Source organism: Gopherus flavomarginatus, chromosome 5, assembly GCF_025201925.1.
Source record: "Gopherus flavomarginatus isolate rGopFla2 chromosome 5, rGopFla2.mat.asm, whole genome shotgun sequence".
Lineage (NCBI taxonomy): Eukaryota > Metazoa > Chordata > Testudines > Testudinidae > Gopherus > Gopherus flavomarginatus.
Genome location: NC_066621.1, coordinates 157,347,290 through 157,373,856, shown reverse-complemented (window position 1 = coordinate 157,373,856; position 26,567 = coordinate 157,347,290). Strand labels below are relative to the sequence as shown.

The following is a 26,567-nucleotide window of genomic DNA, read 5'->3' as shown; positions in this document are numbered from 1 at the left end:
AGCACAGAATCAAAGTAAAGTGGACTCGATTCTGAGCTCAGTCACACTGATATAAATCCAGAGCAACTATTTTGAATTCTCCTGATTCACTCCAGATTTACATTAATGAAACAGATCAACATCAGGCCCAGAATTTCTTGCTAATGAACTGTGCTCTATTTCAAACACTTGTTCAAGTACATAAGAGGTTGTTTTAAAGAGGAGGGTGATCAATTGTTCTCCTTATCCGCTGAGGACTGGCCAAGTAGTAATGGGCTTAAACTGCTGCAAGGGAGATTTAGTTTAGACATTAGGAAAAAAATCTCAATTCTCAGGGTGGTTAAGCACTGGAATAAATTGCCTAAGGAGGTTGTGGAATCTCTGTCATTGGAGGTTTCGAGGACAGGTTAGACAAATAACTGTAAAGGATGCTCTATGCAGGGGACAGGACTAGATGACCTCTCGAGGTCCCTTCCAGTCCTACATTTCTATGATACATACATAAAACCTCAGCGTATAGTGAAAGGAAATTCAGCGTATCACACTCCTGCCAATTGTTGTGCAAATCAAATTACCTCGAAGTATATCTGATGTTTTAAGAGGCTTTACAAGTATGTGAAGACCAGTACATTTGAAAAACTGTTTAGGCTATCAGCAATATTTTATTTAGCACCAAAGTCAAATTACAGCATATAAAATGTGGGCCCAAGAGGAAGGAAAAACTTCCCATGAAAAACTATTCTGTCCTTTCCAGTATCACCATTTGATAAGCACATGATGGAAACATTTGGTTACATTGTGCTGGATGGCATTTTTACTTGTTGAGTGTCCTTTTCCAGTGGAAAATACGGAACATTGAAATCGCTCCTGGACTCCATTCTTTTGTGCCAGTGCAGCTGCTTTTCTTTTATTGCCCAAAACTTGTACTAAGTTAAGTTTGCACATGGGGCTGCAGAGAGACAAAGGAAATGGCCAGCGGTGTGAAGAGATGCTGCCCAGGGGCATTTAACTGCATAAACATCTCCCATTCCTACTTGGTGACCTTCACCTCAGGCGGGATCTAGAAGAGTAATCTTTCACAACATATTTCAGGGCATGGCTACACCTGCAGATGTAGGGTGCTGTGAGTTAAACCCGCCTTCGGAGAGTGCAGCAGGGAAAGCGCTGCAGTCTGTTCACCCTGACAGCTTCAAGCGCACTGGCATGGCCACAATTACGGCACTTGCAGCGGCCCTGATAGCGGTGCATTATGGGCAGCTATCCCAGCATGCCAGTGGCTGAAACGTGCTTTTCAAATGGAGAGGGGGTGGGGTGGAGTGTGACAGGTAGCGTGTTGTGTGTATGTGAGGGGAGAGAGAGTGGGGTTTTGGGGGGCTGAAAGCATGTCAGCATGCTGTCTTGTAAGTTCAGACAGCAGCAGGCTTCCCCTCCCCGCTGCCCGCCCTCTCTCTCTCTCTCTCTCACACGCAGCATTTCACAGTGCTGGTTGCTTTGTCCTGGAGCAGATAAGCAGCCGGCTGTCAGAAATGGAGCTTTGAAAGAGCATATCCACATTCCTGCAGCGATTCAAAAACAATGACAAGAGTGGCCACTTGACTTAAAGAGATTATGGGATGGTTCCAGAGGCCGATCAGAGCACCGTAACACAACACCTCGTCCACACTGGTGCCGCGGTGCTCCAGCGGGGGTGCAGCAAATGTTATTCCACTCGCCGAGGTGGAGAACCAGCAGCGCTCTAGCCGTGGAGTCAGAGGGCTCTACGTGCCTTGCCAGTGTGGACGGGGAGTGTGCTAGGGCACCCGGGGCTGCTTTAGCGTGCACTGACTCACAAGTGTAGCCAAGCCCTTAAGTGTAATGCCTCCTGCTTGGGGACTCCTACCCACTTCCCTCTGGGCAAGGATACTTCTTTTCCAGCATCCTTTCTATCCTTGGATAAGGAGAGCCGTGTTCACTGGAACCTCATGTAGGCTCTGCAGGAGGGCAAGACCAGATTTAAAAATGCATGGAGCCTCAGAGTGAAGGCTGTGGTCCCCCAAGGAACTCTCTAAGTAGACCCTCACCCTTAAACTAATTGGAGCAATGCACCTAATGACACACATTGGACAGGGAAAAATACTGAAGGTGAGCAGCCCTGCCTAAGTTACTTTATTTAAACTCCCAAGGGACGGAGTTAACTGAAAATACACAAATGCAATGCAAATTGACTAATGCGGATACAACTCCCCCCATCACCACACACACATCAATTTTTTTGCCTGCACATCAGGGCTCCCTCCTAATCTACGCACTGTAAGACAGACAATAGTGCTGAGTACGTTAGGCCAAATCCTCACTGTGAAGTGACCAGTTTTTGGCCATTTCTTAGATGGTGGGGTCCACTGCAGTGGATAAAACAGTTCAGTGATTGTGCAATAAACTGCAACAGGGTAGAGACCCCTTAGAAGCCACTGAGTCTCTGTGAACCTGCAAAGCTGAGGGGCCCGATACCATTCATCTGTGTCCCTTGCTGTCAGTGTGAACGAGAGCCATCAGAGTTAGTTTGTTCTTTGCTAGGGTGGGACACAGGGGCAGGATGAGGTTGTCACCATGTCCTGGAAAAGGACTCTCCTCTCATTTCAGGCTCGTCTCCAGCTTAGAGTTCTCCTTGATACCTCCAACTGGAGTTTGCGGATGACTTATTTACATAGGACAGAGACCCCATGCCCCAGGAAGCTTCAGTGGGCACACCTCTAACTTCAGGGCTGCCTCCTTTTACCATCCCTCCCCTTGAGTGGGGGAGGGGTAATTCTTGTGTTGTGATTTTTTTCCACAAGGATTCTGGTGAGCAGCCAATCCCAGCCAATCATGAGAAGCTAAGGCAATTGGAACCAAAGGGTATGGGTCCAAGAGAAGGCTGGGGGGGAGGGGCAGTCGTTATCCTAGTTTTACTGTTGAAATGGGGCTGTACTTACGTGAGTCCCCAAGGCTCTGCAGGGAAAGACTGGCATGGCCCTCACACCCTGTGGGATGCGGTAGCTTGGTGGGTTACACAAGCAATTGATGCATTTAAGAGAAAATGTCAAAAGAGTCCACAACAGACCCCAAACCTGCACTCTCCGGTGTGAACTGAGCATCCATGTGGCCTTTAACATATTTATCTCCATACACCCAATGGAGGAATGGAAGTGCTACTATCCCCATATTACAGATGGGGAAGTGAGGCAGAGAGACACTAATTGACGTGCCCAAGGTCACTCAGGAATTTTTAGTGGAACAAGGAAGTAAACCCAGGACTCTGGCTAATGACCTAAGCACTGGATCATTCTCCCAGGTCATGCGTATGGCAGGAGTGTAGATTTTGCTGTATTCGAGTATAGAGTGGTATCTCGAGAAGGTGGTTGGGACATTGACTGGGGGCTTTTGAAACCGCACTAGAAAGCATGCTGACCAATTCTGCACTAGCAGGAAAGTGGACTAGATAATCTAACTGACCTTTTCCATCTTTGACTGCCATGATTCCTTTGCAATGCACGGCACATTTCCTACCAGAATGTCATGATGCTGAAGAGGCTTACAAGGCCTGAATGACTTAGTGCTCAAAGTATAAACTTGCACCACAAAGACAGTCCCTGTCCTAGGAAATTCACAATCTAGGAGTTCGACAATACACAATATGGGAATAAACACACATACATGGGGTGGGCAGGTAGCAATGGAACAGTAAGGATGAGTGCGTTTGCATAAGATAGCAGTCATGTGGGGTTCAGTTTTCACAGTGGCCACATGAAAAACGCCTATTCCTTTACACATCTGATGCAGTTGACTTAAAAATCACTGGCAAGGGGAATTTTGCCTGGGTATGAACTGAGGAATTGGACTATATGGAATCGGTTGTATCCCAGGATGGGACATTAAGTTTCATTCAGCTTGGCCAGAGAGGTGATTTGGTCCCAAACACAGTTTGTTTTTATGTCCAAAAGAACTGGATTGTATGCCACTAGATACATTACACTTCCTCACACCTCTCTCATCACACACCTACACACTGCAGAAAAAGCAAAATTAATGAGTTGTTACATAATTGACAAAGTTTGACCAAAATATCACTTTCTATTTAGAACACAGAATCATCCAAGAATAAATCGTACAGAATTACTGATTTAAAAGCACTGAAGTTTCTTTATCTCGAACAAATTTAATACTATTACCATTTAATACTGTACCAATACTACAAAGAACATTGCAGTTAATGTTAACACAAACACACACACACACACACACACACACTTTTCTTCTCCAGTACCTAGAAGATCATTATGAAATCCATGCCTTCCCCATTTTTATTCAAATTCTCACTTGCTAATATCAGAATAAAATGAATAGGAATCTAAACAAAGACATTTAAAAAAAAACCCTCACCCAAAGACTTTTGATATACTCCTGGCCTCTCATAATCATGTTCTTGTGTTTTGAAAGTGCTGGGAGAAACAACATCAGCTGGTGCATATAGTATAGTGGTCTTTTGATTTTAAATCTCTAATATAAACCAGAGCTTTCCCCACTAACACAATAACAAAAGTATTAGTAATTTGTAGTGTGAGAGGCATGGAAGAGAGACTGTTACTTATCTCTCGGCTATCTGAGAGCTTGTGCCAACAGCATCCACTGAAGTCAAGTGGATTAATTCCACTCAGTTTAATAGGGAACGGATTGGGGCTTGAGAGGGGTAGTTTCTGAGAAGTCTATAGACCTGTGGGAAGCAAGGCCCAGCTTTCGCAGTCCATCTCTATTCAGCAAAACATGTGCTTAGCTCCCACTGATGCTAATGCTGATCATGTGCTTAAATGTTTTGCTGAACTGTGGCCCAAGTGGGTGAGCCAAAGCCCATTGGAATCAATGAGAACCTTTACATTGACTTCAGTGGGCTTTGGATCAGGCCCTTACATATGCAAGATGGGACACAAACAGGGCCACCCAGAGGATTCAGGGGGCCTGGGGCAAAGCAGGGGAGCTGCAACACTTGTATTCATCTGGCGGGGGTCCGGGTCTTCGGCGGCATTTAAGAAGTGGGAGGCCCTTCAGTTGCTCCGCGTCTTCGGCAGCACTGAAGGGCCCCCTGCCGCCGAAGACTTGGACTGCCACCGGGCCAGGGCTTGCGAGGCCCCTGCGGGGCCTGGGGCAAATTGTCCCTCTCCCTCGCCCCCACTCCCCCGGGGCAGCCCTAGACACAAAACACAGCTAAAACAACTGAGTACAGACAGTAGGGTTAGTGAGGCATTGTATGACCAGTGGGTCTCAAAGCCAGGCCTGAAGAGTTGGCAGGCAGCAAACACTTCCAGGCTGCCAACCATCTGCAGCTATAACCAGCTTGTATTTCCCCATCAACGACCCGCTGTGGATAGAGATTGCAGGAAGTCCCACCTCAAAGGAGCCTGACAGGCAGCAGCCTCATAGCTCCTGCATCTGCATGGCTCCCACCCTATATAAACCCAAGGGGCATTCCAGGAAGTGCCCAGGCAACATCACAGATCTGTAGCGGCCATGAAAATAGAGGCTCTTGAACGACCTCAGCTTGATTCAGACCTCACCTCCTGGCCTGGATCCTGAAACCTGACTCAGACTCTGACACTTGCTATGCACCTCAGGCTGGAAGCTGCCTACGAACTCCTCCATTACTTGCAACCTCAGGTTTGACTTTGCTCCTCTCTGCCGTTGGCAGCATGCTGACAGGCACAGACTGTCCAGAGTGCTCTTCCAACATTCCCCAATAAACACACCCTCCTCCAAGGACCCCACAAACAATCCAGTGCCCAGATGAGGTTGAAAATCATGTTTCTGGTTTCTAAATGGATTAAACAAGGCTCTCCAAGGTTGTGTCATCACAGGGAATTCCAGGGTGGAGGACAAGGCACACGAATCACAGATTTACCATTACCAAGGGGAATAGATTGGAGAAGGCAGGAATATGGACATCTTAGCAGCTTCAAAAAGCCTAAAAACAGATTTTCATTAGGAATATTTCTAGTTAAGCTCTCTCTAGTTAAGCAACCCCCCGAGTCCATGTTCCTCAGCCAGTGCCCTGCCCACCAGAACAAGATCATTGCATTTATTTTGCATTCATTTCCCCATCTGGGGGTCTTGAGACCACTTTCCCCCCAAGGTCCCGCCACGTTACATTCAATCTCACACTCACAAGAGTTTTCCTGAGCACATCAGCAGCTGGACACGACTCCTCCTGCGCTCAGCAAAAAGTACACAGAAGTAGCTTTTCTTCCTCTAAAAGCTGACCTCTTCTGTGGCACTGAAGTCTTAACGTATGAGAAGGAATTAGCCATTTGGGGTCTTTATTAAGGAGGGACTAGCCAGTCTCCTGTGGGGGTGATCTAGACCCATTGTGGCTTGCATAAGCATCTAGCCCATGGAGGGCCACTATTTCACTGGAAGAGTGGAGAGGAGAAAGTGGAAGCAGCAGGCAATACATTCAGCTACAGAGCTTTGGGGCAGAATCTTTAGCAACAAAAATCCACGTGGCTATTTGTCATGAGCTTTCATATATAAGGGATGTGCCAGTGCACCTCCGCACATCTGAGCTAAGTGTAAAAGAGCAGCTCTGCTAATCACAAATGCTTTCTTCAGCAAGATACCATCAAAAATAAAAATGCCATATCAAAATAAGTAAAAATATTATTATTATTTGGGAGGAGAATAGCAGCATTACCTCGAGGCCCCAGTTGAGAGCAGCGACTCCTTGGCCAAGCTGTGAATATACACATGGTTAGAGACAGTCCCTGCTTGGTTCATCTAAGTCAGGAATAACTGAGTGGTGCATAAGTCACTTTATTTAACAGTGAAAATAAGAACCAGCATTTTTAACTTGATTTGATTTTTAGCCTTGAAAATCTCTTAGGGAACATCTTATCTGTCACTTACAGACATGACAATGAATTAGTGTCCTCAGCTCAAGTCAGACATCTTATTCTCTGATCACTAATGCACACTGTTTGCAAAGTAATTTATTTCCCCATATTTTCTCCTAACTGTGACTGGATTTTATGGCAACACTGTTTATAATTCACAGATTGAGAATCTAAAAAGTTCCCTGTGCAAAGTGCGTTAACAGTTCCACATAGACCAAGACCCATGAACTTTTTTTCTTATCTCACATAATGTCCATAAGTTAAATCAGTATGGGGGCCAATATTTATAGAAACACAGTCTTCTACATGAGATATTTGTTCCTGCACTTAAAAAAGAGTAATGTTAGACATCCACAGAACAACACAAGTTCATTAAAAATTGACAACAGCATCATCATATACTTTTTAAATCAATGAGTAGCTTGTGTCATTTTTACTTATATGGTATCTGCATATTCTAATCATGAATTCTGGGAACCACAGAACCAAAACAGCAGGACTCTGACACATAGAATAAATAACAGACTCCTATTGCTATGAGTTTACCAGGAAACAATGAAGTCATTTCCCCCAAAAAATGCATAAGAAGGAAATAAGAATTTACTTACACTGCACAATGAGCTGCACCAATGCTTCTCTGGGTTTCACATTAAATCCATTGTACTGACTGGTCTGACATCTGTATGTTCCTGTCATCTCCCTAGACACATTCACTATCCTCAGAATTCCATCATAGCTTTCCATTTGCATGGATCCATCTGGCATTGCAATCTCTTTATCAGCTCTGGACCAAAGAATTATAGGTTTGGGCTTTCCAGTCACCTGGCACTGTAGTTCTATAATGTCTCCTTCCCGGGTGACTAAAGGTGATTTTTCTTGTGGAACAGTCAGATTGGGCGGAACTTCAAAGGGAAAGGGAGGGGAAAAAAGAGAAGGATCCTTGGTTAGTATTTACAGGAAAAGTAGTTGCAAAAATGAAGAAAATATACAGTGCTTCCACTAGTATTTTCATGAGATGAACCTCTGGTTACATGGCTTTCCGATGAAGTATGTTTGACCTTGCAAACTTGTTTTATAATAGAACTTACTACAGACCACGTATATAACAGTCAAGGACTAAGGACAACATTCATGTTGGATTCAGAAATCAAAACAAACTTCACGAATTGAAGGGAAAAAAATGCTGTCACGACATTACCAGCAGAGGCTTTTCTTAATGCACATTTTAAACCTACAACCAACCCTGGAAAGGAACATTTGAACAGTTTTTTCCAACAAGGGTCATGTAATTCCTTGACTAGGAGCACGGCACAACAATGATAAGAAGAGGTGGTCAGTGAAATCAGTGCTAGTGTATGAAATACATGATAACATTTCCACTCTTCCCTAGATAGATTGTTCCCACGTGAAACAGTCTACCGGGAAAGGTGCGAGATCAGAAGTAAGTATAGCTTGTAACCATATTCTCCTGTCACCAGTCCAGTGTTTGTCCTAGGAGCCTATCAGCATTCAGCAGAGCAGCCCGCAGTTAGCCCCCTCAGAGATGGCACTTCTGCCTCTGTATTTTACGTAGCTACTTTTGATAAGTACAGAGCACTAAGATCGTCAAAGGCTTGAAGAGAACATTTTTGCCATGTTCAATTATCGTCGCAATCTCCTCATGCCTATATTCATTTTGCAACCCAGTTTTTTCTTCTCTCTTAGCCATGGGCTTACAGCAGCGCAAAATACAATTCCGGGAGTTGTGTGTGATTTCTAGACGTGAACTGCCATATCTGGCACCACACCGTGTTCTGTTTACTTCCATGGCTAACACCTCCGGGTGACAGCTTGCTTTGCAGTGGGTCCATTTAGATATAAACAAGTGCAGTGTGAGGAGGGAACACCATGTGATTGGGTGCAGAGCCATGCAATAAATACATTTATTGAGTTTCATTTGCCTGCCCACCCTGAGGAGACTATCCACTCCCTGGGACTTGTTCTAACGCTTCAAATCTCTCAACAACTTCCAACACCAACCGCTTCCTTTTAATCGGCCTGCCAGAGAAATATTGCTGCTTTCCCCCTAAAATGTGGACTTCTCAAAAAAAAATTACCCTGCCCCCAGCCAGGATGGGCAAGATTCAGTCTTGCACCAAATATTCTGTCCATAAAAATGTGTCGCATCCAAACTTGCCTCAGTGAAGGGGCCTGGACTAGAGAGCCTAATGAGGTCCCTTCGAGCCTTACATTTCTATGATTCGTTGATTCTACCTCACAGCACCGCAGGGCCAGAAGTTGGACGTTTGTATCGGTGATAAGGGGAGACCGAGCCCCATCATCCCCCTGGGATCCAGCACTCATTTCTAGGCCGGCAAGATCCTTCGGTATCCGACTTTAAAACAGGGGCATTTCAGGCACAGCAATGCTCTTTTAGACTATTTCATAGGCTTTAGTAGCACCCTCTGAACCCTGCCCAGTGAGACATGCCATAAGTGAGGCAAACTGGTTTTACAGAAGGATATAAAAAAATGAACCTGTACTGAAAAAGCAAATCTTTCTAAAACACTCCTAGAATATATTCTTGTGTAACAAGGGAGGCACATACCTACAACGCAGGTGATAGTATTGGACACAATGGCTTGATTGGGCATCATTTGGCAAATCCTGCATACCTCACTCAGAGCCTCGCCAGCCATGAGTATTGTAGTCATCCCAAGCTCACGGTGATCAAACCACAACACCCCCTGCCCACGTTGTGTTCTTTCACTCACAGGCACACAGTGAGAGCGTGTGTATGCATATACATGCCTACATAGCAAACACACAGAAAAACAAACTACCAGGAGCAGGCTGAGCAAGCTGACGTGAAATGAAGGTTTCTCACTCAAAAAGAACAGACATGGAAATACAATGGCTTGAGAAAAATATATCTGACACCTTTCCCTTTACACCAAATGCCACATACCGACATGGGAGAAAGAGAGAAAAATAGCATGTAACTCATGGCACAGCTGTCCCCAGTCCCCGTACCTGTTACAGCAATGGGGCGGGAGGGGGGGCGGTACGACAGTGTCATTCCTCCATGGAATCACCATGGCACAGATGCTTCAGCCAAAAAGAGGAGGACGAAAATACAAATGGAATTTCTGATTCAGCAAAAACAAAACAGAACTCCAAGAATAAATCTTTATCAGATACAATCTTTATCAGCACACTCAGACCACATCTCACTCTCCCCCTGCCCTCAGACACTACTGCAGCAAGAACAACAGCAGTAAATGATTTGTCAGTAGAAGTCAGGCAAGTTAACAAAAGCAGCCGAGCCCCAACAAACACATCTCTGCCCAGAATCTCAGACTCACAGAAATGCAAGGCTGGAAGGGAACTCAAGAGACAACAAGTTGTCTAGCCAGAAACTGAAGCAGGACCAAGTAAACCTAGACTATCCCTGACAGGTGTTTGTCCAGTCTGTTGTTAAAAACCTCGAATGATGAGGATTGCACAATCCCTTGGTATGTAACATAAATCTCCCTTGCTGCAGATTGAGCCAATTATATTTTGTCCTACTTTCAGCAGATATGGAGAATAATTGATGACAGTCTCTGTATAAATTATATATTTGTGATCCTTTTCTGTAGTACTACGGCTTAGCCAGTTACACCTCATTCTGCATGTGATTTTTCCTTCCTAAATGTAGTGCTTTGCAATTGTCTTTATTGAATTTCACCTTGTTGGTTTCAGACCAATTCTCCAGTGTGTCAAGGTCATTTTAAATGATAATCCTGTCCACCAAGTTTTAGAGAACCCTCTCAGGTTAGTGTCATGTACAAATTTGATAAGCATCATCTCAACTCTATTATCTCATTCATTAGTGAAAACAGTACATAGTACTGGATCCAAGACAGACCCCTGTGGAACCCCAGTAGGTACATCCACTCAATATGGCATGGAACCATTGATAACTAGTTTTACCCATCCTAGTTTGTGGTCTGTTTGGTGAATATTCAAAAAGTGGCTGAAGTATTTAATTTAAAGAGGCCAGAACAAAGTGGAAGAAAACAAAAGACATGAACATTTAGCTGGGCAATGATAGCCAAGAAGGATATGCAAAAGCATAAGAAAATTTACCCAAGAGATCTTAGATTTTAAGCTCAATAGGGACCATTTTTCGTGATGGTTTTGTACAGCACCCAGCATAACGACATGCTGATCCCTGATTAGGGTCTCTAGATGATACCACAATCGTCATTCATAGGAGCAAAGACGGATACAGGAGACGAGTTGCACAGAGTGCTGATGGCGAGGACAAGAAGCTTGTGTTCAATACAGCTATCAAGAGGACACCAATGAAAAGATTTGGAGAGGGCACGAATGGAGTCAGACCAGTGTGCAAGTTACTTGATCTCTATCTCAAGTATCTATTATGCACACATCACCCATAGCATCCAGGGACATGAGTTTCAAAGCACTACTTGATTTATAGCAGCATTTTGCATGGACAGTTGGAGGACAGAGAAGGCGAGAGACAAGGAGACTTTGGGGAAGGAGGTTGTAGAGCTCAAGGTAGGATATTACCTGCCCAGGATGAAGAATTTAGAGGTGGGGAGGGAGAATAAAGGATAACATTCTGAAATGTTGTCGAATAAATGCTCAGTAATTAGTGACAGTCCAGATATGGAGGTGGGAGAGGAATATTACTTACACATCTCCGCAGGTGTGCATAATGCTTTGCAGACATATAAGAAGTCAGTCTGCAATGAGTGGATAGCCTAATTAGGAGAGAGAGAGGTTGTGGCTCTGGGAGAGAGGGATAAAGTTCACAAGTATTTGATGCATGTAAACATCAAGAAGGGACTAGGCTGTGTAGAGTGGGCCAATGGCAATTGAACTAGTAAGGATGCATGAAGTCAGGCAAAGGAATGTTTGGGCTGTGCTTCAGGAAGTAATCCCTGTCATAACTTAGTCCCAGATTTGGACCTTAGCGTCCAAAATATGGGGGTTAGCATGAAAACCTCCAAGCTTAGTTACCAGCTTGGACCTGGTACTTGCTGCCACCACCCAAAAAATTAGAGTGTTTTGGGGCACTCTGGTCCCCCTGAAAAACCTTCCCTGGGGACCCCAAGACCCAAATTCCTTGAGTCTCACAACAAAGGGAAATAATCCTTTTTCCCTTCCCCCCTCCAGGTGCTCCTGGAGAGATACACAGACACAAGCTCTGTGAATCCAAACAGAGTGACTCCCCCTCTCCGTTCCCAGTCCTGGAAACAAAAGCACTTTCCTCTTCACCCAGAGGGAATGCAAAATCAGGCTAGCAAATCCAACACACACAGATCTCCCCCTGATTTCTTCCTCCCACCAATTCCCTGGTGAGTACAGACTCAATTTCCCTGAAATTTCCCAGAAAAGAAAACTCCAACAGGTCTCAAAAAGAAAGCTTTATATAAAAAGAAAGAAAAAATACATACAAATGGTCTCTCTGTATTAAGGTGACAAAATACAGGGTCAATTGCTTAAAAGAATATTGAATAAACAGCCTTATTCAAAAAGAATACAAATCAAAGCACTCCAGCACTTATATTCATGCAAATACCAAAGAAAAGAAACCATATAACTTACTATCTGATCTCTTTGTCCTTACACTTAGAAACAGAAGATTAGAAAGCAGAAACTACTTCTCCAAAGCTCAGAGAAAGCAGGCAGACAGACAAAAGACTCAGACACAAACTTCCCTCCACTTAGAGTTGAAAAAATCCGGTTTCCTGATTGGTCCTCTGGTCAGGTGCTTCAGGTGAAAGAGACATTAACCCTTAGCTATCTGTTTATGACAATCCCAAATTGAGATTAGACTGAGTTAATCGGCCAGGAGAATTCACGGAAGCCCCTCACACGTGCCATTTAAAGCTACACTGCTCAAGGCACTAAAGAACATTGAAGGGAACTACATTGCTGGGCCAGGGAGATAAGAGGCCCCCTTATTTAGGGCTTTACTTTCTCCAATTTCTACAAAGGTCAAAGGTGATGTTCAGGACTCCTAAGGTGCATCCCTTGCCACAGGTGGCTTTGCGACAGATTCAGAGTTCATGGCAAAGACAAAAAAAGCTGCTTTGGGGAGACGGTTACCAAGAGGCCTGGCTGAAACTGGTGACAGCCATCCAAGATGGTCTGTGAAAGGCAGCCTCAGAGCAACCTCATTAAGTTTTAGTAAGGCAGCCATTTATCATCATTAGGGACCTTCTCTTTCTTAATGGACCATCTCCTGGAAGGAGAGTGAAATTGTTTACCAACCCATACTGTGTGTTTGACTTCGAACAACTGTTTGGAGAAACCAGGAAGGGGATTTAGCAGGTATCTTGAGAATGGGAAGAAGAAGAGTTGGTATTTGAACAGCTAGTGAGACTGCCAGTCCTGCCAAAAAGGATTGCTTTCAAAAGATGTAAACTTCTGAACGTTTCAATCACTTTTCCTTTCTTTTTCTTGGGAAGTAAGCTGAGAAGGTCTCATGTAGTTTAGCTTAAGAAAAGTGTAAATCCAGAGGTGTCAAGCAATGCAAAGGTGTACACAGATAAAGAGGTTGTAGAGCCTACACCCCCAGGCCAATTTCATTCAAGAGTCAGGGATGGAGTTGTCTGCTCCCATCAAGTTGTGTTGCAGTCAGCCTGTGGTGTGCAAACAAGACCAAGGAGGAGATGAGAGTCAGAGAAGATGTGGGTCAGTGAGATCTGCTGTGATAGCAGCTCATCATCATCACCTTGTGCAGTAGCACAAAGGCAGGGAGACGTGTCACCACACAAACTGTGTTGTAATGTGTTGTATAAGGGGCAGCTCTGTCCACAGATAAAGAATAAAAGTCCTGTACACATTCGATATCAAGTAATCATAAAAAGAATGCATTTTAAAGCAACCTCCAGTTTCTTTTTCTCCTCATGAATTTATTGCTTGCAATGATAAACATTCAATGGATGATGTCTCCAAAAATCAATTTACTCCAATAATAAATATGTCATTTGTTTCCTCCAGAACCCATTTGACATTGCTAGACTACTTATAAATGATCACTGTTGGACAATGCTTGTGGCTTACAAATGTCTTAATTATCCCACTAATTATACCAAAGAATGCTGTTTGTCATCATGGAAATAGACACTACTGTGATTTTAATAAACAATTTGAACTAAAATGAAGATGATTCTTTCATGTGTTGTCAAAGGCAGAATGAGATGACCAGCAAACAGAATGCTTCATCAATAGATCAGGGCCCCAAGTTCTAATGAACAAACGAGGTTTAATTAGCAAATTCTTTAGTAGTTAATTGATCAGTTTAAAGGGGAAGCCCTCTCAACAGATCATTACAGGGAAGATCTGTGGCTTGATGTTCTACTGATACATTCTTGCACTTTATGAGTTACTCTGCCAGTTAGCATTAATGTGTTTGTATGGAAAATATGAGTCTCATTCTACAGTCCCATCAAAAGGAGTGACACCAGTTGTCATAACGTTTTTCCCAGATTTGGACCTTAGCCTCCAAAATATGGGGGTTAGAATGAAAACCTCCAAGCTTAGTTACCAGCTTGGACCTGGTAAAGCTGCCACCACCCAAAAAATTAGAGTGTTTTGGGGCATTCTGGTCCCCCCAACAACCTTCCCTGGGGACCCCAAGACCCAAATTCCTTGAGTCTCACAACAAAGGGGAATAAACCATTTCCCCCACTTCTCCCTTCCAGGTGTTCCCTCCCTGGGTTCCTGGAGAGATATACAGAAGCAAGCTCTGTGAATCTAAACAGAGGGACTCCACCCTCCCTATTTCCAGTTCTGGAAACAGAAGTACCGAGAGGTCTAATCCCCCCCCCTTCACCCAGAGGGTATGCAAAGTCAGGCTTAGTAAATCTAACACAAAGAGATTTTCCCCCTGACTTCTTCCTCCCACCAATTCCCTGGTGAGCTGCAGACTCAGTTCCCTGGAGTCCCCACTAAAGAAAAACTCCAACAGGTCTTAAAAAGAAAGGTTTATATAAAAAGAAAGAAAAAATACATAAAAATGGTCTCTCTGTATTAAGGTGACAAATACAGGGTCAATTGCTTAAAAGAAATATGAATAAACAGCCTTATTCAAAAAGAACACAATTCAAAACACATTCCAGCAACTACACACATGTAAATACAAAAAAACAAACAATATAAACCTACTGTCTTATCTCTTTGTACTCACAACTGGGAAACAGAAGATTAGAAAGGCAGGAGATAGAAAGATCACTCAGAGCCGAGAGGGTCAGACCCAAGACAAAGAACAAAGAACTCACACCCAAAACTTCCCTCCACCCAGATTTGAAAAAGTCTTGTTTCCTGATTGGTCCTCTGGTCAGGTGTTTCAGGTTACTGGTGTTACCCCTTTACAGGTAAAAGAACATTAACACTTAGCTATCTGTTTATGACACCAGTGAACTCTGATCAGGCCAACACTGGACGCATTGTCCCATCCACGTTGTGCTCTATTCCTGGGCTTCACAGCCGCAGAACTAGGATGTTTCCTAAGAGGATATTTCGGCTTCAGCAGCAGTGGTCGGGCAAAGTCCAGTCCAGCTGCGCACAGCTGGCCAAGTCTGCCAGTTTCAGAGCCAGGGATTTGAGTCAATGTGCCCTCTTTTTTTACCACTGCAAGATGGACCCTTATCTTTAAGCTGTCCAATGGCCTGGGCTGAGCATATTCAAGAAGGTCACCTAATGTTCTGGAATGAACTTCACTCCTCTGACAAAATGGGACTTTGTACTATAAAAGCAAAGCTCACTGGTACAGGAGAAGCACTTTCTTGCCAGCAGATCCAAGGCTGTGGAACCAACTCCCCACTGGAACTAGGGATCACCAGAAATCTCACTGCAAAGTGTGCTTCTTCTCCTGCCTTCTCTAATGGAAACACACAGATCATGGGCATTTAAAAGCAAAACCCTGCCAAAGTTATACACAATGCTGCATGAACAATTCTCCTAGGAGGATGAGAGAGAACAAACCACATGAGACAGATGTTTTGGTTTGGTTTTGATTTTTCCCCAAAAAAGATTAGTAGTGATTGGATGTCTAATATAGTGAATGCCAGTGAAAATGAGATAAGATCAGAGGCTAAAATAAGGAAAGAACAAGTTAAAAATTACTAAGACACATTAGTTGTCTTCAAGTCACCAGGACCTGATGGAATACATCCTAGAATACTCAAGGAGCGGACTGAGGAGATATCTGAGCCATTAGCAATTATCTTTGAAAAGTCATGGAAGACAGGAGAGATTCCAGAGGACTGGAAAAGGGCAACTATATTGCCAATCAGTAAGAATGGTCACACTGGGTCAGACCAAAGGTCCATCTAGCCCAGTATCCTGCCTTCCAGCCGTGGCGAATACCAGGTGCCCCAGAGGGAATGAACAGAACAGTTAATCATCAAGTGATCCATCCCCTGTCACCCATTCCCAGCTTCTGGCAAACAGAGGCTAGGGACACCATCCCTGCCCATCCCGGGTAACAGCCATTGGGATGGGCCTATTCTCCATGAATATATCTAGTTCTTTTTTAAACCCTGTTATACTCTTGGTCTTCACAACATCCTCTGGCAAGGAGTTTCACAGGTTCACTGTGCATTGTGTGAAGAAATACTTCCTTTTGTTTTAAACCTGCTGCCTATTAATTTCTTTGGGTGACCCCTAATTCTTGTGTTATGAGTGTAATAGGCATAGTTTGACTTCTGTCTGGGGAGGGGGCAGCTCCAGTCAGGCCAACGGGGATGCACGTGTGTGTGTGGGGGATTCCATGCCTGCTAGAGAGGTGCCAATTCAGACTTGCGGGGGGGGGGGGGGGCTGTATTTGTGATTCTAGTGGCTACTTAGGTAACTGAAAACTCCAAGTTTTTTGTTTGTTTGTCTGGGTTCCTCCCACCCCCCCAGATAATAACTTGGAAATTATCTGAGAGGAGCATTGTATCTAATTCTGATATCAAGAAAGAAAATTAAATAAATATTAAACCCAGTCAACTCTAATACTAACATGTTCAGACATCTTGTGGCAAGTCATTTAAGGAACACTGGTTAGGTTTAAAATTGTAATGTCTATTCTTACTCAGATACTCTCACTAAAGTCAAAAGGGGCCATCATGATCGAGTATCTGACCTTCTGCACATCGTAGGACACAAAAATTCACCCATTCGCTCCTGTAATAGACCTCTAACCTCTGGCTGAGTTACTGAAGTCCTCAAATCATGGTTTTAAGACTTCAAGTTACAGAGAATTCACCTTTACACTAGTTTGAACCTACAAGTGACCCATGCCCCATGCTTCAGAGAAAGGCAAAAAAATCCCAGGGTCTCTGCCAATCTGACCCAGCGAAAAAATCCTTCCCAACCCCAAATATGGTGATCAGTTAGGTCCTGAGCATGTGGGCAAGACCCACCAGGCAGATACCTTGGAAAGAATTCTCTGTAGTAACTCAGTGTCCTCCCCGTCTACTGTCCCCATCTAGCACTGGGGATTTTTGCTACAGTCAATCACCGATGGGTCGCATGTCATTGTAGGCAGTCCTGTCATACCATCCCTTCCATACATTTATCAAGCTCACTCTTGAAGCCAGTTAGTTTTTTTGCCCCCACTGCTCACCATGGGAGGCTATTCCAGAACTTCACTCCTCTGGTGTTAGAAACCGTTGCCTAATTTCAAGTCTAAACTTGCCGATGGCCAATTTATATCCATTTACTCTGGGGTCCACATTGGCACTTAACTTAAATAACTCCTCTCCCTCCCTGGTATTTATCCCTCTGATGTATTTGTAGAGAGAGATCAGATCTCCCCTCAGCCTTCTTTTGGTTCGGCTAAACAAGCCAAGTTCTTGGAGTCTCCTCTGTTAGAGTAGATTCTCCATCCCTTGGATCATCCTAGTAGCCCTCCTCTGTATTTGTTCCAGTTTGAATTCATCTTTCTTAAACATGGGAGACCAGAACTGCACACAGTATTTCAGATGAGGTCTCACAATGCCTTGTATAACAGTAACAACACTTTCCAGTCTCTACTGGAAATATCTCGCCTAATGATCCTAGGACGGAATTAGACTTTTTTCATGGTTGCATCACATTGACAGCTCATAGTCATCCTGTGATCAACCAGTACACCCAGATCGTTCTTCTCCACTGTCACTTCCAAATAATAAGTCCCCAGTTTATAGCAATGATTCTTGCTGTTAGTCCCTAAATGTATGATCTTGCATTTTGCTCTATTAAATATCATCCCATTTCTATTACTCCAATTTACAAGGTCATCCAGATCTTCTTGCATACTCAGGTTGCCTGCCTGAAGCTTGCAGTTTGATGGGGGAGGTGTCCCCTATGACTCCCCAAACTCCGCCCATGTGCCAATCTATAAAACAGGAAATAAGGACAACCCACGGAAATACAGACCACTCAGCTTAACTTCAGTATTTGGGAAGATAATTTAATTGAAGAAATAATTAAGCAATCAATTTGCGAACAGTAAGAGGATAATAAGGTGATAAGTAAAAGCGACAAAGAGTCTTGTGGCACTTTACAGACTAACAGACGTATTGGAGCATGAGCTTTCGTGGGTGAATACCCACTTCGTCGGATGCATGTTGTGGAAATTTCCAGGGGCAGGTATATATATGGAAGCAAGAAGCAGGCTAGAGATAATGAGGTTAGTTCAATCAGGGAGGATGAGGCCCTCTTCCAGCAGCTGAGGTGTGAAAACCAAGGGAGGAAAAATTGATTTTGTAGTTGGCAAGCCATTCACAGTCTTTGTTTAATCCTGAGCCGATGGTGTCAAATTTGCAGATGAACTGAAGCTCAGCAGATTTTCTTTGAAGTCTGGTCCTGAATTTTTTTTGCTGCAGGATGGCTACCTTTAAATCTACTATTGTGTGTCCAGGGAGATTGAAGGTGATAAGTAACAGTCAGCATGGATTTCTCAAGAACAAATCATGGCAAACCAACCTAATAGATTTCTTTGATAGGGTGTCAAGCCTTGTAAACAGGGAGGAAGCGGTGGACATGGTATATCTTTGAATTTAGTAAGGGCTTGTCTACACTGGCACTTCATAGTGCTGCAACTTTCTCACTCGGGGCGTGAAAAAACACCCCGGGAAACGATGTGAGTTTCAGCGCTGTAAAGTGCCAGTGTAGACAGTGCATCAGCACTGGGAGCTAGTCCCCTCGTGAAGTGGTTTTTTTCACGGCACTGGCAGAGCTCTCTCCCAGCGCTGGTGCCACGACTACACAGCCACATTAAAGCGCTGCTCAGGTCAGGAATGTTTTTTAGGAGATGCGGGTCAACTGTTTAATTTGCATCAGAATTGGATTTGGGAATCTAAATGGTTCGGGATCACATAGATCTGGAAAGGTAATGGCTTTGCCCATTACCACTGAATCTTTAAAAGTACGCTTGTCCTGCAGAAAGGAAGGGTCTTTAATTTCACTAACACCCCATGAAATTCACTCCTGATGCACAACTGGAATTTTAAAGGCTCCAGAAACGTGTCACGTTCCCTTGTCCTGTTATCCATTTCTGATTGGTGGGAGGCTGAAACAGCACATTCCATGAAAGTTAGCTTCAGCAAACTCTTCCCTTCTTTGCAATGCAGCACATGAGGTTTTGCATCCTCCCCTTTCGACAGCAGTGGGAATCCTGCCGGAGTAAGGAATGCAGGATGATGCCCAAAGACAGATAACTGATAAACAGCAAGATGTCTAGGACAGCAATGTTCAGTTCTGGCACTTGGACAATGTGTTTGTGCATGGACCTTATGTTCATCGCTATCACAGCAGTTATGAATCTTGATGAATCACTAATGACCTTCAAATTCAGACTGAAACACTTTCAGCTTCCCCTAATTGGATGATGAAGTCATACAAATAGACCTAATGTCTTTTAAGACATTAAGGAAGACTGCTTCTGAATTATAATTTTTCCTCCCTCTTTCTGTTTGTCTTGCATGTTACGGGAGAGTGAACCTAAGTACTGACATAATTCATCACTGCCTGCAGAAATTATGAAAAGCTTACAGGGATGGTCATCTGATGGATGCCTCTCAGTTATCCCACTACTGTTCCAGATGATCCTATGGCAAGTAAAGATAACACAGTGGTAACTTTCTGCTAGAGAGGTAACACATGAGTGCACAGAACGTCATTCTCCCACATGCATCCATCAGACCCCAACCTTACATTTGCCAGATAACAATCTTCTCTCTCTTTCCACTTCACTCCTGTCCTGTTTAGTAAGATGAGCACTGCTAAGCTGTACAACTGGAGTGCATGCTACACTACATCGTAATCTCACGTGTGTGAGGCTGTTGCTCACAGTCTCTGTCTTCACTGCCTTTGTGATAAATAAGCATGTAGATAGAAATTAGCACTCCAAGTATCGGAATCACTGACTGTTTTGTCTGTAAATCTGTGCTTCACTTCAGGTTTCACTTGGCATAAGATTTTGGCTAAAGACAGAAACTGATGGGGAGGGGTGGTCTTTGAACAATGAAAACAGAGATTTCTAGAATGGGGTTTTGTGCTCTAATGACCCTAAAATGCCTGTATAGTTGAACGGTGTTTTGCTGGGTATGGCAGATAATAAAACCAACTGTGTGAGTACTAATCACATACTCCTGTGCACCCTGATTCTGCAGTCAGACCCACATGGGTAGAAGCTCCTGATAGGATGGACCCAAATGCAGGATGAGAGCCATGGCCAGTACAGATCACGTGTGAAACAAAACCCAAAGAGAACCCTGATTGTTGAGTATGATGGTTGTAGAGGAGCAGGTGGAATTTTTCCATGGAGGTGGGGGGGGGGAGATAAAACTTCCACGTCTATGTCAGAGCCAGCCCAATTTCTGCTACCTGGATAAAGCTTCCAGAGAGGAGGATCTGACCACCTCACAATCATTAAATGTATATATACACTCAGCATCTCACTGGGAGGCAGGGAAGTGCTATTAGGCCCATTTTACCGAGGGGAGATTAAATAAGCCTTTTAGAAACTGGGCAGCATGTTTGTGTGCACGTGGCAGGGTTAGAATGAGGCTGTTCCACAACACATTCATACTCTGCTGCAAAACTGGACCCGGGATGCGTGTTCTTTGATGGCTTACTCCAGTGGCCTGTGTGACATCCACAGCATACCTCAGATCAGCGTATAGGGGAGCAGTGGGGGTCAAAAACCTAACTTGTTTCAAGACCGAGCTCCATAAGTTTAGGGAGGGGATGATATGATGGGACCACCTACAATGGCATGTGGCCCATCCACGACTGCTATTAGCAAATATCTCCAATGGCCAGGGATGGGACGCCAGGTGAGGAGGGCTTTAGGTTACCACAGAGAATTCTTTCCTGGGTGTCTGGCTGGTGGGTCTCACCCACATGCTCAGGGTCTAACTGATCGTCATCTTTGGGGTTGGGAAGGAATTTTTCCCATGTCAGATTGACAGAGACAAGGGCAGGGAGTATTCGCCTTCCTCTGCAGTGTGGGGCAAGGTCATTTGCTGGTTTGAACTAGAGTAAATGGTGGATTCTCAGCAATTTGAAGTCATTCAACCAAGACTTGAGGATTTTGGCAACTTAGCTAGAGGTTATGGGCCTAATGCCGGAGTGGGTGGGCAAGGTTTTGTGGCTGGCAATGTGCAGGAGGTCAGACTAGATGATCAAAACAGTCCCTTCTGGCCTTTAAGTCTATAGGTCTATGGCAGCTAGCATAACCTGAAGAAAGTTGTAGCCATGTATCATATCAAAGACAGGAACTATAATGCACATAACACTGACGTGCTTTGCCTCTGTACTATAACACAAATTTGTTATTTTAACATATCTGGAAATGCACATTCACTTTTACTGGGAAAATTGACTAGCAACCCTATTTTTCCTAGTGATGGCAGAAAGAATATTTTCTATTACAAAATCTATTTTCTAGATCATAAAAAAGTATAAAGCAGCCTTCATTTGGACCTGGTTGAAGGGCCTTTGTTGTTGGTTTTTTTCAAACTCATGAGGAAAAGGTGATCATCAGTTTTGCTCTATTCATATTTGATTTGACATATCTGGGGGAGAAATCCCTTCTAACTGATAAAACCCCAATAATGGGTAACAAATGCAGAAAGTAGCTGACCCTGCCAGAAAGCATTCCATACTAGCCTAAGGCCTTCTGTTGTTCTGTGGCTGCAGTAAGAATGGGTACCATGTCAGTCGCTAAAATCAGCCACTGGTAAAAAAAACGTAAGAAACTGCAATATTCATGCCTATGTGTTCATATGAGTTACAAGCCATCCATCAGTTGCGAGAGAAACACACACACTCCATATGCACTGGAATATACTCTTAGCTGAGACAATTGCCAACAGAGGGACAGACTTTCTTGTAAGACATAGAAATGAACATGCATTGAGTACCTAAACCACAATGGGTGCCTATGGGATTTTGCCAACTAGGAGCAGCATGAGCCCCAGTATTCCCTTACATACACATTAAAACAGTTGGCTGCCCCACACCTAATGTCTACTATTAGATGCAAGCAGCTGCATGACTTCCCCTTGGGGAGAAGAGCATCATCTGCCACCCATCCAAACTTCCACCTTCAGTTTATAGGAGCAGCATACTCTGGGACCCAGGAGTCCAAGTTATGGGTAAGCCTGCTAGGTTCATTCCTCTTCTCTTGCATACGCACTGAGGAAGAGCCACAATTGTAAAGCCCAAGTGCAAGGGAGCAGCCTTACCTGTACTGCTGGATATGTTGACATCAATGCTGATGTCGGATATGCCTCCGCCTTTCAGGGATGCCACGCAGGTGTACGTTCCAAAGTCAGTGAATTTCAAGTCGATGATGTCCAGGTTGGTGGTGCCAGGGGAAACATCAGGGTCAGTCTGGGTGATGACCATTCTTTCTGAGCTACGCAACGGGCGTCCATTTTTAAACCAACTGAATGTGAGCTCCTCAGAAGGAACAGCTTCCACCTGGCAGGAGATTTTCACCTCGCGCCCAATCTGGATGTTGTCGTCTTTGTGATAGGGGTCAGGCGTGATCCAAAACCGGCCTTTTTTTAAGGCTAAAATATAAAAAACATGCCCACAGTCAGTCTAATATGGTACAGCTCTTGCAATCCGAGACCCTGATCCTGCAAACTGGTATACCCATGCACATGAATGGTCCCACTGAAGTCACGGTAAACTACTCAATGTGCATAAAGTGGATCATGTGGATTAAACGTTAGCTGGATCAGCATCATGATTGTGGCATACATATGCATTGCTAAAGCTCTCACCCCTCTGTTGTCATGCAAGCAAGGAATAGATACAGTAAATAAATCTGGCTGAGCTGCTGGCAATTGAAGGGTAATAAAAACAATTCAAGATTCCTCAGTGTTGACTATGTATCGCTCTAGGTAGATCCATGCCCCCTACTCCACTGCCCTATCAGAGTCCCGAAGAAAAAACTTGCTGAAGATAAGAAAACACACAGATCAATCTAATATCACTGAAATGATCAGCAGTGTCATCTCAAATCTGTCTGCGGACAGAGACAGCTGTGCAGAACAGCCCTTTGCCACTTTGCTACATGGGAAAAAAGCAAACAAACTCCTAGGCTAAAATCCTCCCTGAGGTACACACATGTGGCTCCTTCCCCCATCAATGGCCTGGATTCCCCCCTCACTCATACAGGCTGCAGCCTCCATAGGCTTGTCCCAATGAGGATCCCCGTGCCAGAAACTGCAGCCCTAGAAGTGGCCAGGTAAGGTGCACACCTGGAGCATGGATACATCTTCTGAGCAGCCTCCATTAGTGGGTCTGTTCTGAAGTTGCAGCAGCAATTTAAAGCTGCCCTTCCCCAGTGTATTCTGCATGAGAGGCTGTGCAAATGTAATCCACACACCTCCTGGGTGTGGTGCTCTGTCCCATCTAGCAGCACTGAGACCACTTGGAGAGAATTAAAGGAGTTCAATTGGCAGCCTTAGCAAAGAGGCAGTTGGCTTTTAGCTCCTGCAATAGACTCATGCACTAAGTTCCAGAGGTCCCAGGTTCAATCCCAACGACCAAGGGTCTGTCAGTGTTGTACAAACACAGCATGCCCTTCCAAGGGGTGAAGTGGGGCTGCCTATCCCTGGTGGGGCAGTTCCTGTCGAAGTGAAGTGAGGCCAATATACGTGCACATGGCTAGGAACAGAATGTTGGCCAGAAATTGCAGTGACGGACCTTGCCACAAGTATGAACAGGTTTTTAGATTAATAATAAAATTATTTTCTTCAATTCACTGGGACAAGAATTAAGTACAGTAATTAATTCTCAACCCACCAGCCAACGAGGGGAAGTACTGTCCCAGTTTTACAGAGGAGGAACCTGAGTTACAGAAATTAAACAAGGGCTTAAGGAGACAGTGTCAGAGCCAGCATTAGAACTCAGACGCCCTAGGTCCCAGCCAAGAATGCTAACTGCTACCCCATGACACTCTCATGGGGCAGGACAATCTTCAGCCGATGAGAGTCACTTACACAAATTCAGCAATTTGCCATTGTGGCAAATTTCCAGCACTATTATGATGGGTCTCACGCTTTCTCTTCTTTGGGGGGTGTTCAGGGCGCCATTTTTTGCCCCTGAATTGGAATATTAATTTCCCCACTAGTGTCCTTGAGGAGGGGAGTGGAGAGGGAGGGACCTGGGCCCACTCTCTACTCCAGGTCCCAGCCCAGGGGCCCTGAGGATAGTGGTGAACCACTTGAACTGGCGGTTCCTTCCCTTGGGCTACTTCCCTCTCCTGCCCTTCAGCTTGGGGGGCGGAGGTTTCCTGTCCTCCCTCTGCACAAGCCAGGTGCCCCTTACCTAGGGTCTTGGACTTCTTAACCCACCACAGCACTTCTCCAAACTTTCCTCTGCTTCCCTTCAAACTGTTCTCTGTTCCAACACCAAAGTTCTCTGCTCCAACTCCCACACTGTCTGATTGAAGCAGGGGTTTTTATCATGTGACTGACTGCAGGGGCTCTAGTTAATCTATTGTGATGGTGCGGTTCTGGCGGGACCCAACTGAGAGTGCCAATTCAGGACCAATTGCTCAAACAGGGCAGTCACAGCCCAAGGCTGGGGTTTTTCCACCTCTAAGGCAAACCAAACCAGCCAGACAAAAAGGACTTCGGTTTCACCCCACTGGCTAACCACAAGTCACACAAGCAATTTCCTTAGACACTCCAGTCTCCCAGTATCACCACCAGTGCCACCCGTCCTGGGGATGTATGGTTATGAAAACCAACACCCCAGTAAAAGAAAAACGTTCTCTCGATCCCAAAGGACCAAGCCCCAGACCCAGGTCAATATACACATCAGATCTTACCCACAAATCACGCTGTTCCCAATCCTTTAGAATCTAAAATCTAAAGGTTTATTCATAAAGGGAAAAAGGTAGAGATGAGACCTAGAATTGGTTAAATGGAATCAATTACATACAGTAATGGCAAAGTTCTTAGTTCAGGCTTGTAGCAGTGATGGAGTAAACTGCAGGTTCAAATCAAGTCTCTGGAGAACATCCCCCGCTGGGATGGGTCATCAGTCCCTTGTGTAGAGCTTCAGCTTGTAGCAAAGTCCCGCCAGAGGTAGGAACAGGATTGAAGACAAGATGGAGATGAGGCATCAGCCTTATATAGGCACTTCCAAGTGTAAGAACACTTCTTTGTTCTTACTGTGGAAAATTACAGCAAAATGGAGTTTGGAGTCACATGAGCAAGTCCCTGCATACTTTGCTGAGTCACAAGGCGTATCTGCCTCCTCTCAATGGGTCAGTTGTGTAGCTGATGGTCCTTAATGGGCCATCAGGCAGGCTAAGCAGAGCTAACACCAACTTGTCTGGGGTGTTTCCCAGAACTGCAGAACCAATTTGAAATACAGACAGTATACAGCCAATACTTATAACTTCAACTACATAATGATACAGACATACAGACAACACAATCATAACCAGGTATCAGAGGGGTAGCAGTGTTAGTCTGGATCTGTAAAAGCAGCAAAGAATCCTGTGGCACCTTATAGACTAACGGACGTTTTGGAGCATGAGCTTTCGTGGGTGAATACCCACTTCGTCAGATGACATGCATCTGACGAAGTGGGTATTCACCAACGAAAGTTCATGCTCCAAAACGTCCGTTAGTCTATAAGGTGCCACAGGATTCTTTGCTGCTAATCATAACCAGTAACCCATAACCTGGTCTTAGACACCTTATATGACCCCTTTTACATAGGATTTGGTGCCACTACAGGACCTTGGTTGCAAACCATGTTCTATATGGTCCCGTTTATATCAATAACGTCACATCTATAGAAAACTTTCTTCCCCTTACCAGGAATAAGGCTCCCTTCTAATCCTCTCCTGCTGCCTTCTGGCCATGCTGTATTACAGCCATAAAAAAGCAACTTGATGCCATTCTTCAGACATTCGTTTTCAAAATTTTTGTTTAAAGCAAACATAAAAAAGTATCTTGAAACTGTAGCAATTGGAATTAGCAAAGCAGCTGGTACAATGCTAATTTTTGGAAGATGTTCCAGAGTCAACCATTAAGCTCTTTAAATATGTATAACTTCTGATATACTGTATGTAAATGCTACTTGTATAATCTCTCTCTCTCTCTCTCAGAATATATCTTTTTATATTCTGTGTCAAACTGAAAAGCCCCACAAGGAAAATACTAGTTGCAAATTTTATAAACA

General features: G+C 44.3%; 1 protein-coding gene across 2 annotated transcripts in view; it reads right to left on the bottom strand.

Moving 5' to 3' along the window:
* Window positions 1-26,567, bottom strand: part of MDGA2 (MAM domain containing glycosylphosphatidylinositol anchor 2) — a 661,668-nt gene that overhangs the window by 219,846 nt on the left and 415,255 nt on the right. For both annotated transcript variants that reach the window (XM_050954596.1, XM_050954598.1), the window contains exons 7-8: window positions 22,598-22,927; window positions 7,484-7,777 (exon numbers count right to left, since the gene is read on the bottom strand). In XM_050954596.1, the coding sequence (XP_050810553.1) occupies window positions 7,484-7,777; window positions 22,598-22,927 (624 nt within the window). The remainder of the gene's footprint in view (window positions 1-7,483; window positions 7,778-22,597; window positions 22,928-26,567) is intronic.